This window comes from Pygocentrus nattereri, chromosome 4, assembly GCF_015220715.1.
Source record: "Pygocentrus nattereri isolate fPygNat1 chromosome 4, fPygNat1.pri, whole genome shotgun sequence".
Classification (NCBI taxonomy): Eukaryota; Metazoa; Chordata; class Actinopteri; order Characiformes; family Serrasalmidae; genus Pygocentrus; species Pygocentrus nattereri.
Genome location: NC_051214.1, coordinates 11798244 through 11823537, shown reverse-complemented (window position 1 = coordinate 11823537; position 25294 = coordinate 11798244). Strand labels below are relative to the sequence as shown.

At 41.9% G+C, this 25294-nt stretch overlaps 1 protein-coding gene across 3 annotated transcripts in view; it reads left to right on the top strand.

The window, feature by feature from the left end:
* Positions 1 to 3979: 3979 nt before the first annotated feature.
* The window catches only part of LOC108427497 (capping protein, Arp2/3 and myosin-I linker protein 3-like), a 125773-nt gene continuing 104458 nt past the window's right edge, over positions 3980 to 25294 (top strand). For 2 of the 3 annotated variants that reach the window (XM_017697689.2, XM_037538226.1), the window contains exons 1-2: positions 3980 to 4174; positions 6117 to 6211. In XM_017697689.2, the coding sequence (XP_017553178.2) occupies positions 4117 to 4174; positions 6117 to 6211 (153 nt within the window). In that variant the 5' untranslated portion in view covers positions 3980 to 4116. The remainder of the gene's footprint in view (positions 4175 to 6116; positions 6212 to 25294) is intronic. The other variant, XM_017697690.2, reaches the window with a different exon arrangement.

Genomic DNA, 25294 nt, shown 5'->3' with positions numbered 1-25294 from the left:
GATGTGTGTGATCAAACAACTTTCATCCACTGCTCAACAGTGCGGTTTTGATATTTCTGTGTCCAGTGGAGATGCACTTTATTGATCTTTACTTGCAATTTCAGTAATCAACATGGTTTTCTGCTGCTGTAGCCCATTTGAGAACAAAAAGTATTGAATTCTGAGATGATGTTCTACTCACCAGTGTTGAATTTGGGTGTAATTTGCCTGGTTGTGGCCTGTGTTTACTTGCATGAACACTGGCACCAATCACTGGTAGGACCAGCACATCTAACAACTATGGTGCCACGTTCATGCCAAGTCATTAAGGCCACTCATTACTCATTAACTCCCAGGTTATTACATACTAAGGCTTAACTACATGGACTTCATTTCAAATTGGCTGAGCTATTCTGAGGTTACAGAAGTGTGCAATAAAATTTTGGACCTTGGGCATTTAAGGGGTTACCTATTTGTGAGAAGGATAGAGTGTGGAGTTAATACATTGAAAACAGTGTTTAAGTACAAACCCAGACTGAAACCTTTTAACATTTTAACTTGACTTTCGAAGAAACAGTTTTTAGCTTTAAAAAGTAGTGATAAAAAGGTTACTTATGAATGTATCAGAGCAAATCCAATCTGTAAAATATTTTATATGTGACCTTGTGTAGTAGACATGCTTATCAGTGCTCAAGTTAGCCCACAGGAACAGAGTGATTAAGGATTTGCCCAACTGTTAAAGTTTCAGTGAATGATTTTTCAGTAGAGAAGGTACGCTAAAGGCACTCGTTCAATTCATGTCTTGTTTTTTTACTGCTTTCTAAGACAAAGTCTTCATTTATTCATTCATATCAGATATTCACATCAGCAAGAACAACCAGGCTTATTAACTAAAACTAAAAAAGATCCTGGTTCTGAAAACTAAAGTAGGCGGGTAAAAGAACAGAAGCTATAGTGTGTTTTTTGTATACGTAGGTCACTTCTTTTGGATGACAGCATGAAGTCTTCTAAAGAGGAGGGTATGAGTTTGCTCTGATGCTCAGCCAGGCTTGGATGATGCATGACAGGCTTTGAAGACTTCCTGTCTGGTTCTACCACTTCAGTATGTTTTTCATTGATTTGGATATTTTAGGTGTACCTGTAATCTTTTATCACTAAGAGACAATAAGCTCACCGGACAAAAACATAGTCACCTTGACTGAATTAGAGTGTAATAGCTCCATAAGCATGAATACCAGCTGCAATTCAATTTGGCATAGACTGGACAGGTTTCTGGATGTAGGTGACATCAATGTTCAGCCACTGTTGCATCAAAGAATTGTGCACTTCGACCAGATTTCGTGGATGCTCTTCCTGGCATCTTACTTGTTCCAGATAGTTCAATAGATTCTCAAGAGGATTAAATCTGGGGATTTTGCCGGACAGTCCAGATGTGTGAATGCTTCTGAATGTTCATCATGCCAGTCACATTTACAATGCTGCAAATGCAAGAATTGTCATCTTGGAGTACAGGGATAGGAATGTTATGTTCCTTGGTTAGATGTATCAATGTAGGCACTGTGGTTCAAATTTACTGTCACCTCAACCAAAAGACCCATTTCTGTAAAATTAGAACACCCCCAGAACATCACAGAGCTCCTCCAGCTTGAACCACACCTTGCACACAGTCCTCATTAAAGGCTTCCTGAGGTCTACAACGAATGTGACACTTAGCATCATTCACAAAAAAATGAGATTCATCTGATTAGATAACACGTTCCCAGTCATGAAAAGTCCAATTATTGTATCTCTTCAGCCACTGTAACCAGGCAACTCTGTAAGCAGAAGAGAGCAAAAACCTCTTGCGTGCCTCTCTGCTCCATACTGTATGTTCATGGTATGCAATTCCCTGTGAAGAGTTCTTTCACAAATTGGTAGTGAAGAACCTGTGTTGACTTCTAGAAGCAATTGTTGCCTGGAAGCGAAGTGATTTTATTCACAGGCTGCAAAACACTGCCTGTCCCTGTCCGTCAGTTTTGCCTTTAGGCCGCAATTCTGATGAGAATTTCCTGTAGACTGGGATTTTTCCCTCTGCTGGTGGTAACATCTGCTTTGTGACCCATTTTCCACACACAAGACATTCACTGCACTGTACCACCTCTTCTCAATCTATGAATCTCGCTGCACAGTCCACAGATGTTTATAGCCTGATCATCCTACCATCCTATCATTACTACCACCTTAAGAAGTTACATCTTAAACAAGCAGGGTTTTTGTCCGGGGAGCTTATTTTTGTCAGATTAATTCATTTTCTTGGTTTTCTATCTTTCCCTGTTTTTCAGTATGTTAATGAAATTTAGAGTCAGGTGTGTTCGATGGTATATTGGAAATCTCTGGTGCAAACATATTGTGCATGCATTTGCATTAGTGTGCCATTTGTGTTGAAGTGGGGTCATTACAACAACTCTTGTTGGGCGAATGTTTTCTAGCTTGCTTTTGCCTAGTTGGACTCAAAATATAAATGATAAATTATGACAAATTATAAATTATCTTAAATTCTGCACTCTTTCATGTGGTAAAGACACAGCTTCCACAATACTTTTCAAATTAATTCATTCTAAAAACTGATATAAGGGTCCCAGTGCTAATTTTGAGCACTGTATGTATGTACCGTAATGCTTTAATAATCTCCATTCAGCCGTTTTATGTTAAAAAAAAACAAACAAACAAAAAAAACTTGAATCAGTTTCATGAATTAGCTCAATTGGATGTGACATCATACTGATGGTGTGATGGTGACAGCACTACACACACCCCCTGCTGCTGTGTATGTGAGTTCATTCACGAAAGTAAGAGCTGTTAGTGAGTCTCAGTTCAGTGTGAGGTGTATAATTAATGCTGCTGAGTGTGTATAAGAGTTTGTGGAGAAAGAAATAGAGAGAGCACTCATGATGATGAGTCTGCTGTAAGAAAAGAGTGTCCCCTCATCATGTTCAGCAGTGCTTCAGATACATGATTAAACTCATCATCAGTCTGTCCATGCTCTCTCTCTCTCTCCCCCTCCTTCTCTCCTTCTTCTCTTTCATCTCTCTTTTTCCTATATCTCTTATCTCTCTTGCTATCTTTCACCTTTTTCTCTTTCTCTCTCCCTCCACTTCCCTTCTCCTACTTCTCTTTCTCCACCCTTGGCATCTCTCTTCCTCTCCTTTTACTCTCTCTCCCCTTGCCATCTATCTTCTTTTCTCTCTCCCCTCTCTTCCACCAGTTTCTTTCACTCCCAGCCTTTCTCTTCTTTTCTCTCTCTATTGCTCTCTCTTATCTCTCACTCTGCTTTTCCATCTCTCATCTCTCTTTCCCCCTCATCTACCTCTCCCTTGCTGTCACTTCTTTTCTCATTTTATCTCTCTCCTGTTTCTCTCCCCTCTTGCCATCTCTCTCCCTCTCGCACCCTCACCTCTCTCTTTCTCTCATGTCCCGCGCCCTCGTATCTCTCCCTCACCCTCCCATCTCTTTTCTCTCTCCTCCTCTCATTCTCTCTCCTATTTTCCACTTTCTCTATCTCTCTCTCCCATCTTTCTCTCTCCTCCTCCTCCCATCTATTTCTCCTCTTGCTAGCTATCTTTCTCTTGTTCTTCCTTTCATTTCTCTCTCACCCCTTGCCTCTCCCCATCTCTCTCACCCCTTGCCTCTCCCCATCTCTCCAGCTCTCTCTCACCCCTTGCCTCTCCCCATCTCTCCAGCTCTCTCTCACCCCTTGCCTCTCCCCATCTCTCCAGCTCTCTCTCTCACCCCTTGCCTCTCCCCATCTCTCTCTCACCCCTTGCCTCTCCCCCATCTCTCCAGCTCTCTCTCAATTCTCTCTCACTCCTTGCCTCTCCCCCATCTCTCCAGCTCTCTCTCAATTCTCTCTCACTCCTTGCCTCTCCCCCATCTCTCTCTCTCTCTTCTTTTGTCTCTGGCTCGCTCTCCCATTTCTCTCACTGTCCCCTTCCCACCCCTCTCTCTCTCTCTCTCTCTCTCTCTCTCTCTCTCTCTCTCTCTCTCTCTCTCTCGGAGCGAGAGAGCAGGTCGTACTAGCGGAATGCGCTGGAGAGACTGAATCTGTGCGCCTGATAAACTGACTGAAGGACTGAGACTCGGAGCTGCTGAGATGCTGAAATGGCTTCCAGAGAGATTAACGCTTCAGGTTTCGTCACCGTGTCCAGAGAGCTCACAGGTGAGGAGAGCAAACGCGCGCGCGCGCGCACACACACACACACACACACAGCGTTAGCTCCTTCACAAGCGCTAGCATCGCGGAGCCGCGTTGCTAATCAGCTCTGAGAGAAGAGCACGCTAACCGCTGCCGACGCAGTGCCAGTGTGTGTGTGTGTGTGTGTGTGTGTGTGTGTGTTCACGTGCGTGTTGAGTGTTTGGTCCGCGCTAATGTAGCTATCAGTTTTTATACAGTGACACCAGGAACGTCCATGCGGGGCTTTTAGCCGCGGTCGGGATTACCGCCGCCGGGCTATCGGCACAGAGAGAAATAAATAAATAAACACACCCTGAGGCCGTAATCGCGGTTTAAGGGAATAATGCCGCGCTTAACGGCTTTACAGGATTCGCGCATTCACTTTAATGCTCGCCCTCGTGGACGAGAATATTGAATATAACACACGTGTGTGTGTGTGTGTGTGTGTGGTAGTTAGTCACAGTGCGCGGGCGAGAGAGCGCACCAGTCTGTATGTCCTGTGTGTTTGTGTGTGTGGACACGGACAGGCCCGTGGGCAGCGTCTTAGCGCCGCACACACGGTAAGATTTATTTCTGTTAACGACTCCCAGTGACTGATTAATACACAGTGATAACTGAAGTAGAGAAGTCACTGAGTCTCAGTCTCGTCACCTGCAGTCCGCACAACTCATTACACACACGCTCGTTCTATCACTCCTAACTTTCTCATCTGTCCATCCATCCATCCACCCATCCATCCATCCATCCACTCACTCAGTAACCTAATACTTCATCTTCTATCTATATCTGTCTGCCTGCCCATCTGTCTACCTGTCTATCTATACATCTCTCTATCCATCTACCTGTCTGACTGCTATCTATCTAACTAAATATGTATCTCTTTGTCCATCAGTCAGTCAGTCTGTCTGTCTCTACCCATCTGTCTACCTGCCTGTTTATCTGTCTGTCTATACAGCTCTATCCATCTACCTCTCTGACTGCTATGTGTCTATCTCTGTCTGTCTGTCTGTCTACACATCTGTCTACCCCTCTGTTTATCTACCTGTCTGTCTATATATCTCTATCCATCTACCTCTCTGACTCTCTGTCTGTCCATCTGTCTGTCCGTCTGTCTGTCCGTCTCTCAACACATCTGTCTACCTGTCTGTTTATTTTTCTGTCTGTCTGTACATCTCTTTCTAAGTGTCTGACTGTCCCTCACTCCTAACTTTCCCACCCATACCCATCTATTCTATCAGTCCATCCATCCATCCGTCCACCCATCCACTCACCTAATAACCTAATACCTCTTCTTCTGTCTACCTATCTATCTAAGTGTCCATCTGTCTGTGTCTGTCTGTCTATCTATCACATCATCTTTCTCACTATAACTTGCAGATGATGTATAGGGCGGCTCATGTTTGCTGATTGTGTGTGTGTACGTGTACGTGTACGTGTACATGTACGTGTGTGTGTGTTGGTTGGTCTCTTTCTGAGTGTCAGTGTGTCCCATATGGTTTGGTGTTGGTTTTAAACCAGCTATAAAAGATTTCTGGCTTACAGACACACGTCTGCTTAAGGTCCTCACTTTACTGCTTGTTTATTTACAGCAGGAAACAGATAAAAACATTTGCACTGGCCATTCAGGCCACCAAGCCAATGAATCTTGTGGCCAAAATTAAGATTCTGTGTCCAGAACAATAGAAGCATCTTTCTCATTTGTCCATTGTGTTTATTAAGCATGCTTTAGTATAAAAAGGTCAGGTCTTCCAAGAAAATCTGATCTGATGCACTTAGTTTTGTATCCGACCACACAGATTTGTTAGAAGGAAAAAAGCACACAGCAAAAAATCTCCACTCGGGAAGCAGACGCCCAACTGCAGTAGGTAACATCTGCCTGTGTTACATATCATACTATTCTGACCATGTTTTGCTTTCTTTTTAACAGACAGCGTCAGGAAATTCATTGATAAATCCTCAATCAAGTTTGTTCGTGGCATCAAGCTTGAAACCAAAAATGGCAAATCAGAGGACAGGATACTGGTGAGTGGCTGAAATATACCGCCCTTTTTGGTAGAGGTCACCAAAGATTCAGATTTTAACAGCAGTTCTATTGACTGCTTGTAGACAATCTTCTCTTCTCTTCTCTTCTCTTCTCTTCTCTTCTCTTCTCTTCTCTTCTCTTCTCTTCTCTTCTCTTCTCTGTTGCTTTCTGTTCTTCTCTGTTGATTCTGTTCACACACACACACACACACACACACACACACACATATGCTTTGTATCTTCATTCATTGTCCATTTTAACAGCTCCACTTACCGTATAGGTGCACTTTGTAATTCTAAAGTGGTCCATCTGTAGTCACCTTGTAATCAATGGTCAGGACCACTACAAGACCAACACAGAGCAGATATTATTTGGGTGGTGGATCATTTTCAGCACTGCAGTAACACTGACGTGTTGGTATGTTAGTGTGTTGTGCTGGTCTGAGTGGATCAGACACAGCAGTGCTGCTGGAGTTTTTAAACACCTCAGTGTCACTGCTGGAACTAACCGTTGAAGAACAAACAAAATGAACATGCAGAGTGCAGCTATTTGGTAAGTGGAGATTAAATAGACGAAGACTGTAGATTCATGGAAGTGTACTTAATGACGTGGTCGGTTGGTGCATATGCAGTACTGGGCACAAGCACCTTTAATTTATGTCTGGTTAAAATGACTTAAGTACAAATTATCCATTTTTAAGCATCAGGGAAAAAAGCAGAAAATAAAGTAACACGTCTTAGACAGTTGAGAAAATTCTGTTTAAACAGCTATTTATCTGGACAGTAAACCAAATTTTCTTGCTCATAAAAACATGTGTATATATTGTTTATATCAGTGTGTTTGTTTTATCCATTTTCAAATCTCTCCTCGAGGAAGTCTAGTGTTATCTGTAGTTGTTATCCAGTACCTAGCTAGGCGTTTAGCTACTATTCTATAATAATCTCTCTTATTTCAGTTTTATCAGTGAATGAATATGATGTCAAGAGGCATTGAGGAGATGTCAGAGAACAGGCTTTGTTCTTCTAACTAGTTCAGAAGATATCAAATACTCTTTAGAAACAAGTAATGTTTGTTTTTTTAACTGTATTTATATTTATTCATATTTATTATAATGTTATACAGAGTTTTAACTGTACAAAATAAATGAAAAGACTAGTATAGTTCTATATACACTGCTCAAAAAAATAAAGGGAACACTTAAACAACACAATATAACTCCAAGTAAATCAAACTCCTGTGAAATCAAACTGTCCACTTAGGAAGCAACACTGATTGACAGTCAATTTTACATGCTGTTGTGCAAATAGAATAGACAACAGGTGGAAATCATTGGCGATTAGCAAGACACACTCAATAAAGGAGTGGTTCTGCAGGTGGGGACCACAGACCACTTCTCAGTACCTTTCTGCTTTCTGGCTGATGTTTTGGTCACTTTTGAATGTTGGTGGTGCTTTCACACTCGTGGTAGCATGAGACGGACTCTACAACCCACACAAGTGGCTCAGGTAGTGCAGCTCATCCAGGATGGCACATCAATGTGAGCTGTGGCAAGAAGGTTTGCTGTGTCTGTCAGCGTAGTGTCCAGAGGCTGGAGGCGCTACCAGGAGATAGGTCAGTACACCAGGAGACGTGGAGGAGACCGAAGGAAGGCAACAACCCAGCAGCAGGACCGCTACCTCTGCCTTTGTGCAAGGAGGAACAGGAGGAGCACTGCCAGAGCCCTGCAAAATGACCTCCAGCAGGCCACAAATGTGCATGTGTCTGCACAAGCGGTTAGAAACCGACTCCATGAGGATGGTATGAGGGCCCGACGTCCAAAGATGGGGGTTGTGCTCACAGCCCAACACCGTGCAGGACGCTTGGCATTTGCCAGAGAACACCAGGATTGGCAAATTCGCTACTGGCGCCGTGTGCTCTTCACAGATGAAAGCAGGTTCACACTGAGCACATGTGACAGACATGACAGAGTCTGGAGACGCCGTGGAGAGCGATCTGCTGCCTGCAACATCCTTCAGCATGACCGGTTTGGCAGTGGGTCAGTAATGGTGTGGGGTGGCATTTCTTTGGAGGGCCGCACAGCTCTCCATGTGCTCGCCAGAGGTAGCCTGACTGCCATTAGGTACCGAGATGAGATCCTCAGACCCCTTGTGAGGCCATATGCTGGTGCGGTTGGCCCTGGGTTCCTCCTAATGCAGGACAATGCTAGACCTCATGTGGCTGGAATGTGTCAGCAGTTCCTGCAAGATGAAGGCATTGAAGCTATGGACTGGCCCGCCCGTTCCACAGACCTGAGTCCGATTGAGCACATCTGGGACATCATGTCTCGCTCCATCCACCAACGCCACATTGCACCACAGACTGTCCAGGAGTTGGCGGAGGTCATACAGGCACGTGGAGGCCACACACAATACTGAGCCTCATTTTGACTTGTTTTAAGGACATTATATCAAAGTTGGATCAGCCTGTCGTGTGTTTTTCCACTTTAATTTTGTGTGTGACTCCAAATCCAGGCCTCCATTGGTTAATAAATTTGATTTCCTTCGATGATTTTTGTGTGATTTTGTTGTCAGCACATTCAACTTTGTACAGAACAAAGTATTCAATGAGAATATTTCATTCATTCAGATCTAGGATGTGTTATTTGAGTGTTCCCTTTATTTTTTTGAGCAGTGTATTTAATAGAAAATTACACCAACGTTTCCAACAATTCAGCGTATCCACTCCTTACCTTTATTACAGCTTCTATTCTTCCAGAATCGTTTTCTGTTTTTCAAAGAAATCTGCAGAGATATTTTTCCATACCTTCAAAGTTGAGTCTTAGAAGTTGGTTACATTTTCTGCATAGTAATCCCAAATGCATTCAGTGATGATGAGGTCTGGACTCTGGGGTGGTCAGTCTGTTCTGAGAACACCAGCTGTTTTTTTTTTTTGTTTGTTTGATTTGCAGATTTTTTTTCTCTATTGTTGTTTCTCAGTAAGGGCTTCTTGACAGCTACACATCCTTTCAGACTCATAATGCTGAGTCATCTTCTCACAGTGGAAAGATGGACAGAAACACCTGTGAATTTTTTTCAGATCTGAAGCAGCTTCATTTTCTCCTCTCTCTCAAAGATGAAAGCATTAAGTACTGTTTATCCAATGGGGACAGTTTTGCAAAGTTCTTAGGTCCCCCATTTTCAAACAGACCATAGGTTTCTAAATAAACCTCAGTGAGTGACGCCTCCATTAGAACTCTAGTTGGTATTTCTTGCTCTGTGAGCTGGTGTGAAATTGCTGTAATGATTAGATCTCTCTCTCTCTCTCTCTCTCTCTCTCCCCCCCTCTCTCAGTTTCTTACCCCCAGCTGGGTGGTGTGTGTGCTGAGTTTCAGTCAGGCTGATAAATGATTCATGGCATTGCGTGTGTATGTGAGTGTGTGTAAGTGTGTCCGCTGTGACTTCTTTGATATGCAGGGTCTTTGATGACTCTATCTGTAGGGACTCGCTGGGTGCGAGTGATAGGGTTGCTGAGGGTCCAGCAGCACCCACAGAATTTAGGACTGTAACTTGTGTTGCACTGACACAGATACTATATTTCTATCGTTGCCAATACTGGCACTTAAACACAGCATTGGTATTGGTGATGGGATACCGATACATATGACCGATACCACGAGGTGCACCAGTAGACAGAACTTAGCAACACGTATGCGGTGTGAGACAAACAGCAGTTAAAGGGCTCATGGCAGGATCTTTAATGATGGTTATTACTGTGGAATTATTAGCCTTAGTATTGTTCATATTACTCTTTTAAGATGTATTAAAGAAAGCTTATGTCTAGCATTGAAAGCTTAATGGTTATATTGTACAATTCTAAGAGCTAAGAGTCAGCACATAAGGCTGTGTGCTGACTAACGGTGGAATACACAAGGATGTCAGATAACAGGAAATACCTCAAAGCTAATAGTAGTAGACCCTGGGATTAGCACACTACACATGTGGTTCATCTGGTCAGATAAGCAGAACCATTGTTTGGAAAACAGGGGGAGTTGATAAACACAGGAAACACCTTAAGCTGACCTTGCAGACGCACTCACGTCTCGAGCGGATTGGTGAGATTGGTGAGATGGCCTAACGCACACATTGGAGGCTGGGGTAAGGAAGGAGCGGTCATGCGACTATAAAAAGGGAGTCAGATGAGAAGGGGTCAGAGCTTACTTGGGAGATACATGATGCATGTTCTCTGTTTGTAACCTCTCCAGAATTCTGTAATAAAACCGTTTGTTTCACTTCAGTCTGATCTACTCGTCTCATTTATTTTGCATCAACGAACACGCAGGACTGGTTTCGTCCACATTACTGACTATATACTGAACTGAGATGCAGTGCAAGTGGTTGGTTAGTGTAGTGGTTAACACCTCTGCCTTCTACACTGTAGACTGGGGTTCAATCCCCACCTGGGTGAACACCCTACACTATACCAATAAGAGTCCTTGGGCAAGACTCCTAACACCGCCCTGGCCTCCCTATGTAAAATGATCAAATTGTAAGTCGCTCTGGACAAGAGCGTCAGCCAAATGCCAGAAATGTAAAAAGATGCACATATGAGACAAAAGACCTGAGAAATTTAGATGTGAAGCAACATTCAGTCAGTGTGTGTTCGTGCTGATGTGTGAACACCACAGGTTTACTGTTCTGTTTTAACTGTTTTGCACAATAAAGATATTTTACATTTACTTAAGTTGTTAAACATAGTATTATTACTAAATTATACTAGCATATACTAAATGTATACAATAATATAAGTATCTAATATAATCCAACAAGTAAAAGCCACCTAGCCCAGCTGAGTGTGTTTTATTTGTGACGCAAAACATAGATTTGACCATAATAAAGTGTTTAACAATGTAATTGTATAATTATGAAGACTTATAGGTGAGTTAGGTTAAATGGGGTTAGTTTTAGCTCTCGGTGCTCAGTATCAGCCGATACTAAAGAATCAGGTGTCTGTATCGGAAAAGAGAAAAAGTGGTATCAGTGCATCTTTAATTGTAACTGCTAATAATAATCAAAATAATAATAAAAAGTTCTGAAGTTTATAATAATTTGAGCATCAGTAAGATCTGTGTTCATATTTTTATATCCTATTTATATATTTACAAAATCTACAGTAGATAGTAGTTTAAATCAATGATGCATTTTTGTTACAGTGATCTGAACCGGTTCCCTCGACAACAGTTGGCCACTTTGGGGTCATGCCACTAAAACACAAGCAGGTTGAGGGGAAAAGAGGGAAAGTCAGTTCAGAACTATAGGCCAGTTCTGATTCCCAAAGCAGCCTAATAGTATTGTTACGTACAGGACGTACTGGTGTTAGATATACTTACATATGGATGATGTCCAAAACATGTTGTTGTCACGCATCCTCCAAGTACCTCAGTAGATTCTGACTCGATCTCCCAGAATCCTCTGGGAAATCACCTGAATGCCATGCAAATGACAGACAGCGATGCTCATCTGGACTCAACTTCCCAGAACTCTCTGGGAGGTCACCTGACTTCTCATGTGACTATGCGCTCCTATCAGCGATCTCGCTGTCCGGAGTACTAATTCTAATCAACTGTGTTTATGATCATATGATCAGACTTAGCTCAGTATTTAAACCTGGGCTTTAGACAAGATTGTTGTGAAGTATTGCCTTCTTTTCTGTGAGCTACTGAGCGTTTAATCTGATCTGTTTATCTTGTGTATGACCATTGCCTTTGTTGTTTTGACTTCATGCCTTTTTGCCTTGCCCTTTTGAATTGTTTGCCTGATTTATTGTTTTTGGACATTGGCCCTCTGCCTGTATTTTTGACTATGTTTTTGCCTTTCCCGTTTTGAACTGTTTGCCATGTTGGCATGAGTAAGGTTTTCTTATTCTTATGCTTTCTGGAACTGACCCATGCCTGTTTTCTGACGACGACCTTGGATTGTGATAATATCAGGAAATCCTCCTTTGATTTTTACATCTGCGAGCGTCTGAATCTGTTTGACACGTTACACAGTTAAACACGTATGCCCATTTCTACTGAGCTTTACTGTTCTGCGTCATAACTGTATATAAAATTGTGTAAAAAAAATCACAATAAATGAACCAAGAGACAAACGATAAATGATATATATGGGATAAAGAGCTTTTAAGTAATGGTACTTCTGTATTGTTGTTGTCAGGACAAAACCTCTCATCTCCAAAAAGGGACTTTTACAGGAGAAGGGAAAAAAACCCCTCTTAACTTTGGTTGGGAGGTAATGGTACAATATTTTTTTTGCCCATGTAATTTTAGACCATTTTCAGGAATACTCCTTGTATGTTAGCATCAAGCTAGCGAGGTTAGCTCAGCACTATATTGTATTTTAATCAGCTCTAACTTGAATTATGTGAATTATGTATGTAAACACTCTTTACTTTGTATGTCTCAGTTTTTAAGTAATGCTTTATTTGAAGGTTTCCACCTGAGGCCTGTCTTTTATTATTGTAGCATTAGCCTGTTAGCCAGCTAGCTTTCTGCTACATGCTTAACCTACTCTAGTGAGGGCAGAATATGTGGATTATTGAAGAGAATATAAAAGAGAATAAAAAGTCTGTAAGAGGAAACCAGTGATGTTTGCCTGGTAGTTCATCATCTGGTTGCAGTTTGTGGGAAAAGATTTCATCGCTAACAACTGAGCCTTTTCAAGAAGTTGTTATGGAGCCACAGTCGCATGAAGCTCTGCGCTTTTATACAAGTAACATTGCTGTTCTTACTGTAATCTCGCTTTCACATAGCTGCAAACTGCATATTGTCCCAGAACGCCAGAATTTAATAGGACAGCACTTTGACTTATGGTGACAAAAGACACTTCTGTTCTCTAACCAGGTATTTCAGCCATAATCTTAACTGACTGTAATATAACTATAAGTTATATTATAATGTTACCACTCATTACTAGTCCATGTTCAAATGAACAGAATTGACAGAGGCTAGAGTACGATTCAAAATATTGGTTGATCATTTACATTCCCAGTTTGTGTGTATGTGGGGGGATTCTGTATGTATTTAGGCATCAAGCCCCTTCTGACCCACTGCAGTGCAGGATAGCCTATGACAAAGTTTTGGCAGTGGCATAAATTCCCAGCTGCCTTTTCTCCAAGCCCTTCATATCTCCCCCTTCTTCCCCCTCACCACTCCTCCCCTCCTTTCTCTCTGCCCTAATCCCTCATGTCACTGCAGATTCTGTGACACACATACAGCTGGAGCGGCTATAGTTCCTCATGGTGTCTTGGTCATGTATCAGCTGCCATGATCTTAACATGATATTAACATGATCACTGTGTATTTTAAAATGGGCATATTCTGTGTTTTTTATCAGTGTTTACATCTCCTTCCCTGAGATCCACTTATGACATTTATGTTTCTGCATGAAAAACAGCAGCAGTTCTTTTTTTTTTGTTTACAGTAACTTTTCTTTACCTTTTAAGAACTAATACATTTTTGCTACTGTGTTTTTAAGACTGATATATGTAAATGAGCTCTGATTGACTGCCCTGTATTGTGCCTCAATCAAAAAGCAATTCAGGCTAAAACTGCAGCATGAATGGGTGGGCTAAACAAATGTAGGCGTAATATGTAAATGCATGAGTTTCCTTGACATCACAAAAACTATGAATACAAAATTGGCTGTTAAGTTTCCATTTACGGACCACATGGACAGGAGACTGTCTTTCATTTCAAAACAGATATGGAACAGTAATGTATAGCTCATACTAGGGATGCATATTACAACTTAATCTTGATATTTGAGTATCCGAAAGGGTTCTTCAATATAGGGATGGGGAATATGACAGTATTTATCATCATCATGATAAATTATGAAGCACTATATGCATTTCTGAGCATATTTTAGATATCCTCAGACCTAAAAAAAAGGTTCCACTGTTATTAAACTGCATGTTTGATTACAGCGAGAGCCTAATTAGCCCCGTTTAATTAGATTTAGCGCAGCACAGTGTGTGAAATGTAGAAAACAAGTCACTTTGGCTGTTCAGAAAATGAAATATTGAGACATATTGACATGTTAACACCTGGTCACTTCATGTGACTAGTATCTGCATTGTATCCTGTTAAGATTGTGGCCACATGCATTTACACTTGGTAGTCAAATGACTGACATACAATTGCTGTGTGGGCTAGAATATGCAAATCCACTCATTACACGGAAACTAATTACCAACTGTTTATCCATTCAGCCTTTTCTTATTTTGCACTGTAGTGTCTGTCCATATTGCTGTTCGTTATTTTGTTTCATCCCATCCTCAACCATGTAGGTCCTCCCTGATTGTCTTCCTCACAGACACAGGTCACATGCCCAGTGATGTACAGCAAAGGGAGCTGTTTCAGCTGTTCTGCGAGAAGTTTTGGTTGTCGAATGTGTCTTGGAGAGACTGCCATAATGTGGCTCAAATGCATCTCAGACCACCTCCTGAAGTGCTCTGAGCAGTTGAATTTGTTGATGTAACAGAACTAGCGGTTTGCGCTTTCCTCTGAGCACGTTGCGTGAGCAGCAGTTCGAAAAAATGCAGTGTATGGCTTCAGGTCTCAGAGGAAGCTTGTGTTAGCCTTCACCCTTCTAGCATTGGTAGTATTGTGTGATTGGGGGAATCCTAACTAGTGTGTGCAATTGGAAATGACTAAATTGGGGAGAAAATTGGGTAACTTTGTTGTGATTACTGCTCAGTAGATCCATTAGTGCTGCCAACAAAATTTGATAAATGCCATGATCAAAATTTTTGAAAACTGAAAAGCTATTTTAACAGTTAATACTTTAACCTTTTAGTGCACATGCTTTAGTGCATTGGTTGGTATCTTTTTGATAGGAAACTTTTGATAGGATTTAGGTTTCATTAGTGAATCTAAATGCTAGCAAGTCAAACCAGTAGTGCTCAATCACAGGAAACAAGAGAATTTGCCTGCACACCGCACAGGCACAGTGGTTTATAGTTAGGCTTTTTACAGGTCAGTCAGATTGTCCTTTCCTGTCACTCTGTTCCTAACTGCCTGTGTCACTAATTTGAGCTGATAATGTTAGTCGGCATAGACTGAATGCTTTACTACTGCTCTGAACTGCCGGCGAGCGTGACCTCCACTGCATCATGACTACAGCTGAGTCTAGCATGCGCTCCAGAATAAAGACGTTTTTGAGCATCATAAAAATTCCTTGATTGCAAGTTGACCAGAAAGTTGGTTTCAGCTTTTAGGACAGGGTGGTTTTAAGAGACATTGGGCCTCAAAGACTATCAAGACATAGCCTGAAGGAGCTTCCTCACAGCTGCAGGACTGTTTTGAAAGGACCAACTGGGATGTCTTTGAGGATCAGGACCTGGAGGAGTACACATCATCTGTACTCTGCTACATCAAAAACTGTGTGGACAATGTTACAGTGGACAAAGACATCAGGGTGTACTCAAACCAAAAGCCAAAGGAGGATGACAAAGGAGGTCTGAATTCTCCTCAAGGAGCGGAATGCTGCCTTTAGGTCTGGTGACAGAGCCCTCTACAGTGCAGCTAGAACCAACCTAAGGAGAGACATCAAGGAGGCTAAGACCACCTACAAGAGGAAAATTGAGGATCACTTCAACAACAACGACCCACGGCAGGTGTGGAGAGGCATTCAGCACCTCACCAATCACAAGACCAGAAGCGGCACAACAGTTAAGCGTGACGCCTCACTGGCAGAGGAACTTAACTGTTTCTTTGCTCGCTATGAGGTCAAAGCAGCGGAGACAGACACAAGACCTTCACCAGTCTCCCACAACCACATCCTCACTGTGCAGGAGTGAGATATGTGCTCAGGGCAGTGACCTCCAGAAAAGCTGCTGGTCCTGATGGTGTGAAAGGAATGGTGCTGAAGGTATGTGCAGACCAGCTCTCTGTGGTCTTCACAAAAATCTTCAAACTGTCCCTGTCCAAATCCATCATCCCACCTTGTCTGAAGTCTGCCACCATCATTCCACTGCCAAAAAAGACTGCCATCGGTGAACTCAATGACTACCGTCCGGTCGCACTCACACTGGTCATAATAAAGTGTTTTGAGATACTGGTTCTGCATCACATCAGAACCATCCTCCACCACCTTTGATCCACACCAGTTTGCCTACAAAGCAAACAGATCCACAGAAGATGCCATCACCACTGCTCTTCACACAGCACTCACACACCTGGAGCACCAGGGGAGCTATGTGAGGATGCTCTTTATAGACTTCAGCTCAGCTTTTAACACAGTCATCCCCCACAGACTGGTGACCAAACTCACAGACTTGGGACTTTCACAACCCACCTGCCTCTGGATCAAAGACATTGTGACCGACTGCACCCAGTCTGTAACATTGGGTCTCCATCATTCCTCCACCTTCAAACTCCGCCCCGGAGCACCACAGGGATGCGTGCTTAGCCCGCTTCTCTATGCTCTGTACACCTATGTCTGTGTCTCCACCCACTCCTCCAACACCAGGTTTGCTAATGACACAACAGTGGTTGGACTTATCTCTAGAGGAGATGAAACCGCCTACAGGGATGAAGTCCAGGGAGTGGCTGAGTGGTGTTCAGGAAATAACATCACACTGAACTCAAAAACAAAAGAAATCATTATAGACTTTCGGCGGAAAGGAGCAGTCCCCATACCACTGTACATCAATGGGGACTGTGTTGAAAGAGTCCCTTCCTTCAGATTCCTGGCCACACACATTTCTGAAGATCTCTCCTGGACCACCAACACCATGGCAGTGGTCAAGAAGGCGCAGCAGAGACTCTACTTCCTGAGAATTCTCAGGAAAAACAACCTTCAGGAGAAGCTGCTGGTGTCCTACTACCGCTCCACCATTGAGAGTGTGCTGACATACTGCATCTCAACTTGGTACAGCAGCTGCTCAGTGGCCGAGAGGAGAGCACTGCAGGGGGTCATAAACATCACACAATCGGCTGCCCACTGCCCTGCTTGCAGGACCTGTTCAGCTCCTGCTGCCTCATCAGGGCAGCCAACATCCTATCCCATCCTGGACAAACAGACTTATAAACAGTTTTTACCCCAGAGCCGTACGGGAACTGAACACTTCCAAACACACACACTGACAAGGACTTTCTATAGAACACTGTGCTCAGTAGAAGTGACTGAGCACCACTACAGCTCTTCACTGGCACTGACCTTAGAGAACACTGTACACTGTTCCAGTGTTCCACACAGATAAAAAGTGTAAAGCATGAAAGAGTCTGAGTTGGAGTAGTGTGAGTTTGTTCAATCACAAGCCTTTAAACAAGGCCAGTGCTGCTCATGAGCCGCCGCAAGCCCAGATTCTGGTCACAAAAATGTTTTTGATGTCACGCGCTGCTCTCTACATTTTCTGTATGATTAGGGTTGCAATTAGCAATAATTAGAAACAAGTGCGAAGAACAAAAGAGAAAACCAAAAACAATCTTGTTCACTGAACGTTGTGGAAAAGAGGACACAGCTAAATTTGGCTTCTTATTTGCCAGCCTTTTCTTCAAATTCTCCATTCCACCTTAAATGGTGTTGCAGTTACATTCTGACACCAGTGTACCACTGAGGTAATTGCTGTAGTGGAATAAAAAGGTGACAAAAACAAAACCAACATCAGCTTCGTAAAAAGAGAAACAAGATAACATCCAATTGCTCTAGAATGAAAATTTAGTTCTTTTTCCAACCAGCTTGTTTCGGGGGACCCCATGTCGCTCCCAGGTCAGCTTGGAGATATAATCCCTCCAGTGGGTCCTAGGACAACCGCGGGGTCTCATCTTAGTAGGTCACGCCTGGTAAACCCTCACCAGGAGGCGTCCAGGGCATCCTGATCAGATGCCTGAACCATCTTACCTGGCTTCTCTCAATGTGAAGGAGTAGCGGCTCTACTCCGAGCTCCTCCTGGGTGACCAAGCTCCTTACCCTATCAAGTAGAGTGTAGCCCACCACCCTGCATAGAAGGAGTATAACACTGCTGTTGGAAGAAAACCTTATATGTTCATTTTTGTCATTTTTCAGTTTTTGAAAATACCTGTTGCCCTTTACATTGTGTTTCATGATGAATGGACCAAAAGAAATGGTCCAAAAGTTCTTGGCAAAAATTCTGGTTCCATTGACGGACATTAAAAGTAAAAATATTTTTTCTTTCTCCTGTATCATTTTGGAGATACAAGGTTTTCTTCTTACAACAGCAATACAACCAGCTTCTGGTGCTGTCTTGGTTAAAGTTTAATCGAATCAAGGAGTTAACTTCATCGACTGCAGTGGCAAATACTCGTCTTGTCTTTGGAAAATAGTGTTCTGGAGTAGCAAGAATAGTATATCAAACTTACTCGCAAATATGAGCAAAACTATTGCTTTTTACTGAATTGGTAGACTGCATATTTTCTCTGTTGTGCCATGATTAAATGCAAAAAGTGATTTCAGTATGAATACTGGCACCATAAATGGTTATCAGATACTCGACTGCTCGTGCACATCCCTAATCTTAGTCATCTTTCTGCAACTGTTTAATAAAAAGACGTTGAAGCAAAATTTGTGTGTTAAAAATTACACCCACAATTTAATCTGTAATAACACTCTCAGGAAAAGGCCTCGAGTGTAAAAAGCTTTTCAGTTACATGATGAAGAGATAATAATTATTAATAAATTGTTGAGTGATGCCAGCCTGAGCATGTGAGCAGTGCGGAGTGGGAGCGGAGTGACAGTATTTTCTCTCTACCTCTGAAATCGCTCCAGTATCCATCCTGCGAGCCAGACCGTTCTTTTTTCCCACTCTGACTACCTCAGCGTGATATGAGTGTCACTCAAGTTTATACCTTGGGGAAAAAAGCCTGTGTAACACAGAATGTTTAACTAGTTTTTGTTTGATAGGGGCCATTAATTATATAATTAATGAAATAAAGTGTGTAGTGTCTGGTCCATACATATAAAACATAAAATAAATATCATAAGAAAGGATGATCAGGAACGGACACGGAGTGGGGCTCTCCGGCGTGAGCGAGGAGTGGTAAATTGAAAACCCAGAGTGGAACTGGAGCGGAGTGATTACAGAAATGCTTTGAGTGAGGAGGATGTCTGCTGCTCCACTCCACTGGCATGCTCTGGTGCCACACAGTTAGATGCAGCTCTACTGCAAGCCAGGTTCTCTGATGCAATTTGAAGCCTCAACTCTCTTCAGTAGGTGTGTTTCAAAAGTGCCTTTTGACTTCAGAGGGAGTGGTTGGCACTTTCTTGATTTATAATAAATCCAAAGGCAGTAGGAACCACCTCAAACCCCAAAGCGGACCAAAATTAAAGTGTATGGAAATTCTTATGGAAACTTCTGATTCTGATGGAAATTTGGCCCCCTCTCTACTTTTTAAGTGTTGGGTGGCATGGATTTTTTTTTTTTTAGTCCAATTAATATTTTATCTAATTTTCTCCTCAGTGGGCTTCATTCACCAACTGTTGTTAGGAAGAAATTTCTTCTTACGCAGTTTTCATGAAGATTCTGACATTCACTAATGTTTTCTTACTTGGAACTTGTTCTTAGGTAAGAACAGAATCTACACACACTCAAGAGCACAAATGTGCGAACACTACTGTGGCATGAGACCTCTTGCTAGTGAATGAGGCTTAGTGTTAGTAATTTGTTGCTGCTGTCTGGTATAAATGTCTTCTCTATCCCAAGTAGCTACTTGCTAGGCCAGGGGTCAGCAACCCAAACATTAAGAAGAGCCATTTTCTTCTTTTCACAAAAATCAAACCAACTTCCATTTTGTCATTTTGGCTGTAAATATGTATCAGTACGTGCTAATGTCCTATTATAAGATAAAAAAACAAGAACACATGCTTAACTTACTTTGCTCTACAACTGTAGCTGCTTTTCGTGCATCTCCAGCAGGAAACTTGTCTGCAAGTGTAGAACAGTTTCTTGTAAAATGTCACTGAACATTTGACGTTTTTACGAGGCTGAAGGCAGCTTCTCATTCACCAGCTTCTTGTTCAAATTTTCCACCTTAAAATGGTGCCTGAGGTGCCAGAATGTAACTGAAGCACCATTTAAGGTGAATGGGAAAATTTGAGGCTTCCAAACAAGAAACTGACTTCAGCCTCGAGACTTTGTAGTGTTTGACAGTTGCTCATTGCAAATGAAATGTTTAAGGTAACCAGATGGAGTGCAAAGAAGTCCATTCTTCTCCAAATTATCAATGCTCGTCTTAAATCTTTCTCTTTGCCATTTCATTAGCTACTAACTAGCCGTGATTGTTGTCTGCGTTGCTGTGCAACCTTTAGGGTTAACGGGTGAATTAGCAGTTCCTCATTAACTCCAGCGTTTAAGACCATTTATTGTTAAAATGATCAGCAGAGCTTTATTTTACTGCAAAGGAGGATTCTTTTATTTTGTTTATTTTATTGATTAATTTTTTGTGCTTATAGGAGAGCACTGACTGCCTAGTTCTGTATGTGGACACAGTTGTCTTTGTAATGTAATGTAGAGAGGAACTAAGCCAGTGCTTCTCAGTCCTCATCCTGAAGTGCTACTTCTCTGCACTTTTTACAGTTTCACTTGCTCCCAGCACACCTGATGCAATGAATCACATAATGAACAGCCCTTCCTAAAGTTAGAGAAGGTAAAACACTACAACAGGCGGGGCTGTGGTGCTCCTGGACCAGGACTGAGAACCTGTAAACTCAGCTGCAGCACTGGGATGCAGCTGATTGCACCACTACACAGCTGGTATTGAATTTCTTTACATTTTAGCACTGTCTGCTTTCTACTGTGCATGGATAATAGATGATAGAAGCACTCAGAAATGCATCTTAGATCTTTTGCAGAATATTTCTCAAGCTTTCTTTCTCATTAATGTAGATGTGAAAGCAAGCTGTCGTTATTGCTGTAACTTTAAAGGTTCTGTCTTCATCAAAGGTCAGCAAGAGCTCACAGTACTGAAGACAGTTGTGGACAGTCTGAGGTTAAGATTTGCACAGCGCTTCTTTTGCTAGAAACAAACCACAAAAGTAATTCCAGCATATCATTTAATGATGGAATGGTTCATTTTATATATGCAAATGAGAGTAAACTGTTACAAATAAGCAACAAGCTTAACACGTTTGTTTGGCCTTTTTTGGTTTGCACTATAACACAGTAAGGTTGTGGATTGTTGAGCTGGCAGCGAATCATTTTGATTCATGATTCATTAGTTTTGATTAGATTCAGAACAATTCATTTTAACTCAATACACTAAACAACGATTTGATTCAGTGGTTCAATTTAGCAATTCAGGCACTTTTAAGAATGACTTCTAATATTACTTTGTTTTTCCAAATAAGCTTTATTTGACTCTTTGCAGCAACTCCTGCTTCATTCTTCTTTGTCATCTCTACAGTATTGTGGTTCAGTATATGATTCAGTATTAAGTATTAAGAATGGAAATGGTGAACGATGTATCAAGACAACAAATCAACCCCACTAATGCACAGAAATCATGCTAATAGTCCTTGAAAACAGTAGGTGAGTTGTGCGGTGTTGTGTCCAACTCTGAAGACTGAAGACTTAAACAAGAGTTTTCGTAACCTGCTGCAATTTCTGTAACTCCGAGATGCTTGGTGAACACTGAACAGTGTGTTAGGGGCTAGGCAACATTGTTTTGAAGCTGTTGTTGAAAGGTTTCATTCAGAAATAGAAGAGGCTAAAACCCTCGTGGTTTCACTCAGAATAGAAGAGGGCAATTAGACCAAGCTATTGTCTAAAAAATGTTCTTTCCCTCTGTTGTAAAAATGTAAAGTCAAGAGCGACACAAATCACAGGCCTCCAATGTTTAAAACTGGAGATCTGCCGAAGGATTGCATATATGACCAGATTATATATTATCTAGGCCTGTCATAATAACAACATTCCAACTGTTGATTACTTTCCAGATTAACAGTGTACAACGATTAAATTGACCAAACTGGCTGATAATTGTGACTGAACGTTAACATATTATGGCATCATATCTAATAAGATTCATTAGCAAAAACAAATAGTTCCATTTATTGTTTACTGTCAGTTAACATCCCCTGCCACGTCTCAAAGCAGCAAGCAGGAAGATCTGTGGGACCATTTAGTTGCCCTTGTAGACATATTACAGCATACTTTATTGCCATTTAGGCGTATTATGCTGATGTTTCTCAGAATAGCAGTTCTTTTGGAATGCCCAGACCAAAGCGGGTTCAGAGATGTGCTCTTGCTTGTTTTATTATTATTTTCAAAGTAGCAGCGATAATAAAAATATAGCCATGGATGCTCCTCCCTGCACTGTATCCGAAAAGGCCTGTCTGTCTAATCAATCAAATTAGAGCAGACAAGGTTCCTATTGCATGGAGCTTATGAAGCCGTTGCTAATGGCCGCTAGAGGCACTTGGCGCCTTTACTTTTTGATGTTGGAGGCTTTGATAAAGACTCTTCTCATGAGGATCAGCATCCAAAATCCGTCTTGAAAACTAAAACTTTACTTCAGTGTGTCTGCTCTATCAGTTGCCACTAATACGGCAGTTTCATCTGGTACAGAGTGTACTTTGAGTCCCTTAGCATTCGCTTGATGTTTTGGGGACGAAGCAGCCTTTTTAGTTCATCTGTTTTCCTTTTCATCTTTTTGTCTTGTCAGAATAGCGAGACATGAGCCGGGCACCACACAGATCTGCTCAACTCTTTAAATACAACACTAAACACGCTAGCATTGCTGTATGAGCTTTTAGCAATGCACCTTTTGCTACATTTTTTACTGTAAGCTAGAATTTATACTCCCTCTGAACAGTGGGTGGTGAAAAACCTTTCTTCAGGTCAACCTAGAGTAAAATATAGAACTTTTGTTCTCTTGACAAGTTGCTTTTTCTGACACTAAGGTGCTAGCAAGGCAACACTGAGATGTTCAGACAATGCTTGCTCTAGTTGGGCGGAAAAAGTGTTTTTTTTGAGAGACTGTAACATAGAATGCCAAAGAACTAAGAGAAACAAGGAAATTCTGACAAGAACAGCAGTGAAAAACAGGATATAAAATGTCTTCTGGTTATGATCATTCTGGGCATTTTGGAACAGTGGTCATCATCCCTGATTCTGGAGATCTACCTTGCTGTAGACACTAGCTCCAACCCTGTTTTGACCCCACTTGATTTGTTTAACTGTTGCCCTCAGAAGTCTTTTAATAGCTGAGTGAATTGTGTAAGTTTTGGGGTTTGAGGTAAAGATCAATGTCCTGAAGTAGAGTTGATGGTCACTGTTTTATAATCTTGAATGAATTACACTGTATAGACAAAAATATGTAGACACCTGACCATCACACCTATATGGCCTTGTTTGACATCCCATTCCAAAACCAAGGGTGTTAATATGGAGTTGGCTACAAAAGCCTTCACTTATCTTGGTTTTCCACAAGATTCTGTAGAGTGTCTGTGGGAATTTGTGCCCATTCAGTCGAAAGAGTATATATGAGGTCAAGCGGTGATGTTGGATGAGAAGGCCTGGCTCGCAGTTGACCTTTCATTTCATCTCAAAAGCATTCAGTGAGGTTATGGTCAGGGTTTTGTGCGGGCCTTTGGAGTTACTCCACGGCAAACTTGTCAAACCATGTCTTTTTGGAGCTCTCTTTGTGCACAAGGTCATGGTAGAACAAAAAAGGGCCTTCCCCAAACTAGCCACAAAGTGGGAAGCATATCATTGTCTGAAATATTTTTGTATGCCATTACACATTAGCCTTCACTGGAACTGAGGGGCTGAGCCCAAACCCTGAAAAACAGCCCTAGATCATTATCCCTCCTCTACCAAACTTTACTATTGGCACTATGCAGGGCAGTAGATAGTGTTCTCCTGGCATCCTCATAACCTAGCTTTGTCCATCAGACTTCCAGATAGCAAAGAATGATTTATCGATCCAGAGAACACATTTCCACTGCTCCAGAGTCTAGTGACAGCATGCTTTACTCCACTCTAGCCGATATGTTCAGCACTCGGCGGCCCCGCTTTGTAAGTCTGCATGGTCTTCTACTTCTGTGACTAAGCTCTTGTTGCTTTCACGCTCCCATTTCACAATAATAGCACTTAAAATTGACAGGGGCAATGTAGTGAAGGTGGACATGGAGATGGTTGGTGTGAAAGTAGAGGAGGCAATGGATAGGGCAAGATGGAGGCAGATGATCCGCTGTGGCGACCCCTAAAGGGAGCAGCCGAAAGAAGAAGAAGAAGACAGTTGACACGGGCAGATATAGCAGAGCAGAATGTTCTGAAACTGACTTGTGGCAAAGGTGGCATCCCATCCTATGACAGTGCCATGTTTAAAGCCACTGAGCTCATCAGTACGACCCATTCTGCTGTGATTGTCTATGGAGACTGCATGTCTATGTACGTGATTTTAAATGTGTTAGCAGTGGCTGTGGCTGAAACACCTGAATTCAATAATTATATTATTCATAACTTTGGTCATATACACTGTTAGATGGAAAGGTTCTGTGCAGGTACATTTTTGTTCATCAGGGTACAAACAATATAAATGTACTCTCAAAGGTAAGGTTGAGTTTTTCCTAGTGGAAAATTATAGCTTTCTATATTTCATAACCGAATGTTTAAAAACAGAACTATAGAATAAAAAGCCTGGAGACAAGACGGGGTGTGTGGGGTCAGTGTAACTTATTATTAATTATGAATTATTATTAATTATTATTATTAAAATATCATTTCAATGGATTATTGTACAGTTATGTTCCCTGATCAAAGGTATGGAGATTAGACAGACATCCATGCATGTTTTATATCAATCCAGTGGGAAACAAACTAACAGAGCAGTCCCAGGGTTGTGGGGCTGCTGGAGCCTATCCCAGCCGTCACTGGGCAGAAGGAGGGAGACACCCTGGACGGGTCACCAATCCATCCAATCCATCACAAGGCATAACAGAGCTGTGTCTCAGAAAAAGAATTTGCCTGTATGGCACACAAAACAGCAATTTGTTGTTAGTATGTCAGTGAAACCAACCAGACTCTGGGTGGTAGTCATAAAAACGGGATTGTGGAGAGCCTCTTATCTGTTTTATAGATGT